This window comes from Teleopsis dalmanni, chromosome 1 (genome assembly GCF_002237135.1).
Source record: "Teleopsis dalmanni isolate 2A chromosome 1, ASM223713v2, whole genome shotgun sequence".
In the NCBI taxonomy this organism is placed as follows: Eukaryota; Metazoa; Arthropoda; class Insecta; order Diptera; family Diopsidae; genus Teleopsis; species Teleopsis dalmanni.
The window spans coordinates 111,106,240-111,109,714 of record NC_051846.1 but is presented as its reverse complement, the minus strand read 5'-3'; the positions used below and the strand labels follow the sequence as shown (position 1 = coordinate 111,109,714).

The following is a 3,475-nucleotide window of genomic DNA, read 5'->3' as shown; positions in this document are numbered from 1 at the left end:
TTTTATAAATAACATCCGAAGTTGAAAACAGAAATTAAATAAGTGTATTTCAATATAGTAGAAATTGTTATAAAAGCAATATTACAATAACTGTGGTAGTGCTATCTTCAAAATGGATAATTTACAATTGATACCACTTTTTATCTTTATATTTAAGCATTAATTGGTGTGCTGTTCCACTAAAATCTTGAGCTTGATTAGCCATTCGTTCAGCTCTTTCTTCAAGCATGTTTAATTTCTCGCCTCTCTCCATAGCTAACTGATGGGCTCTACTTATTTCAGAAGCTGCTGTAGAAGCTCTTTGACCAAGCTGATCCGCATTAATTCCCGGTATATGTTTAGCAACCGATCTATTCGCTTTTCCGCTTTGTTCACCAACTTGAATATTAGCAATTTAGAATTGATTAAAAATATATAACAAAAATAAAAACTTTTGTTTAACTCACATAATTCCTCTCTGTCTAAACTTTTTGCTCCTCCTCCAAATAAACCTTTAAAAAAATTTTCTTTTGGTTGTTCTGGCATTTCGTGATAAATAAACATTTCGCCCATCATTTCTGAAATGAACTGACTAAAAAAAAAAATTGTTTTTTTTAATATAAGAAGTTCGAAATTGTAAAACATAATTTTCTTTTATAATTTTTCTAGTCGAGTAGTTCAGGGTAGTCGAGCCCCTGCAAGCCAGTATAGAAGAAAACATATCTGATTGCATCTAACATAAAAAATGCCAGCGCGATCCTTGTCGTGTCAATCCAAGTTGCCGCACAGCCCCCACGTGGCACTCTTGGGTAGTTATCTGGCATTTGCTAGATAATGAACCAATAGTGAGTACGATTACTGATTTCTTGAACTCATTCAAAGGGTTTGTAACCCGTCACGAAAAATCAGCCGCTAGTCAAGGACATAAGAATATCTCGGAAAAGGACAACGATTTACAGATATGCACCTGGAATGTCCGGAAGTGCCTCTATAGGTTTCCGAAAACAAGTTACACACAAGAAGTTTTATTTCTGTGTTCGAAAAACAACAGATATTTTTGATTTTTAGGTTTTTAAGGCAAAAATAATAATTATTTGTTTGTTTTAAAATAAAAAGCAGAATGTATGAGTTTTTTGTGCGTGGAGAAGAAAAACGCACATAATCTATAAGAACATAGATATAAGAAAAACGCCTATATCTATAAAGCCTGGATAATATTAAGGATGAAATTGTTGGAATGATAACAGCATATAATAGAATAGAAATAAACAGGGTACCAGCTCCCAACAAAGTGGAGCACTGCGCCCATAGTTGATCTTTTGTGCTGCAACAGACCCTAACCAAACAGAATATATTCCGTCTTCCGAATGAAAGGCAGAAAGTCAGCCGTTGAGGACCTCTTAATGTCAGAAGGAGAGAGTAGTTCTGGATTCAGTGACCTCCTCCTGGCCCAGATCAAGGCTGGGCAGTCACAGAGAATGTGACTGGATGATAGCTACAAACTTAAATAACAGTTTAGATACTTTTTTGTTGCTTGTTTTTTTCACGAAAATTTTTGAATTAATTATTATTTTCGGTCCCTGTAGAATTTTTAATAAATTAAAGTACAGTTAACCAATCCCATTGGATTGATCACATTGATCAATAATTGTGTAAAATAATCACTAGTAGAAAAAATTGTTTAATTATAATAAAGATAAGTATAAATTAAATTTAATTTTAGCGTAAATATGACGGTAGTGACTATTTTACTTAACAGAAACTATATTCTTTCTTTTTAATTTTATAGTGTTATTATTAAATATGGGATAGCATGTTGATTATCGTATTGGTTACCGAATCTATCTAATGTGCACTAACCCTTACGAACATAAATAAATATTACAAGATAGAAAATAAACATGCTTGGTATTGGGAATTATTAAAGCTTAATTTATCATTAGAATTTAAAAGAACTTATTCAAAGATATATAGGTACAAGCAATTGTGATATTTGGGGAAAAGTATGATATAAAGTTGACGTAATAGGCTGAAGGTTAATACTTAGTTAACCTCTGTTTGCAACTTCTCACTTCATCACTTTAAAAATATGCTACTCGTAAATTCTAAAAATTAAATAACTTGAATAAAACAAAATGAAATGAATAATAGAAGAGCATTTTTATATTACTGTTTTGATATATTGCAATTTGTTATTATTTCTGCTCATAAGATTTAACGGATGACTCAATTTTGCAACTTATTTCTATCGATTTCAATTTTCAAAATTGTGATCCATCACATTCTCCTCATTTAATAACAAACATAACAAATACGTATTATTATGACAGCCATCCTGTATTGTCCATCAAAGAAACTATTTACCGCTTCCCTAGCGGTAGTATCTTTATGCATGGTATTACCGCAGTAGTCTCGTTATTATTCTCAGGGAATGAAAATATACAGCTTTTCTGTGTAAAGGGATTTGAATTTGTCCGCAATTCCAACTCTAATTAATTTGTCGCTTTCATTATCTATTAGAATTGGAAATAATTTGAAAATAATTGGGCACAAAGCAATCAGCAAAAAGCAGAAATCTTTTCGGAATATCTTAAAAGTAATTTTACAATAGAAAATGCTGAAGAGAATATTTCGGCTAGTATAAAACTAGACAGCGAAATAAGCATACCTCTAGCTTCTGCTCAAGAAATAAAAAACATTAAGTATATAAAACCCAAAAATCTGCTGGACTTGACCTCTTAACAGCTGAGATTCTAAAGAATTTGCTAAAATATGCCATCAAAGTTCTGACATTTCTTATCAGCACATGCTTCAAACTGAGATACGTACTCTCCTTCTGGAAGGTAGCTGAAGTAATAATGGTAGCCAAACCTTACAAACTTGCTTATGAAGTTTCTTCATATAGACCCATATCCTTGCTATCCATTTTCCCGAAAGTTTCTAAAAAAGTATTTAAAAAGCGTCTATCAAATCTTATAGAAAGACAAAATTTAATTGCGAATCATCAATACTGCTTTAGAACCAGCCACTCAACAATAGAACAAGTCAATCGAAGTAGTAATATAATAGAGAACTGTTTGAAAAGGAAAGTTGTGGCATCAAGGTCTTATGAGCAAATTACGATTGCGATTACCAGAACAGTATTGCGATCTTTTAGAATCTTATATAACAAATAGATATTTTCAAGTTAAACAAGAAGACTGCTACTCAAACCTAAAAGAAATTAAAGTGGATGTTCCACAGGGAAGCGTCCTTGGTCCTATACTCTTTCTTTTGTTTACTAATGATATCCCAATAACAGAAAATTGTAAAATTGCGACGTTTACTGATGATACAGCTCCAACTTCAATTGGTTCTAATGAAATGGAATCAACTAAAACTCTCCAGCTAGCTATTAATAATGTTCATGAGTGGACGAAACAATGACGGCTCAGGCTTAACAGTACAAAATCGGTACATGTTAACTTTACGAATAAAAGGGTCTTCCAATGCAAAT

At 32.2% G+C, this 3,475-nt stretch overlaps 1 protein-coding gene across 1 annotated transcript; it reads right to left on the bottom strand.

Annotated features, from left to right (window-relative positions):
• On the bottom strand, positions 1 to 1,042 carry LOC119676324 (syntaxin-binding protein 5-like). Its single transcript, XM_038087566.1, has 2 exons — positions 447 to 1,042; positions 1 to 378 (listed from the first exon to the last, which is right to left on the bottom strand). Exons 1-2 carry the CDS (start codon positions 622 to 624, stop codon positions 122 to 124), a joined length of 435 nt encoding a protein of 144 aa, XP_037943494.1. The 5' UTR covers positions 625 to 1,042; the 3' UTR covers positions 1 to 121.
• Between the last annotated feature and the right edge of the window lie 2,433 nt (positions 1,043 to 3,475).

Coding starts and splice junctions, on each gene's coding strand:
- LOC119676324 (XM_038087566.1), bottom strand. CDS start 624: ATGTTTTACAATTTCGAACTTCTTATATTAAAAAAAACAATTTTTTTT. Junction 379..446: donor TTTAGACAGAGAGGAATTAT/GTGAGTTAAACA, acceptor CTAATATTCAAG/TTGGTGAACAAAGCGGAAAA.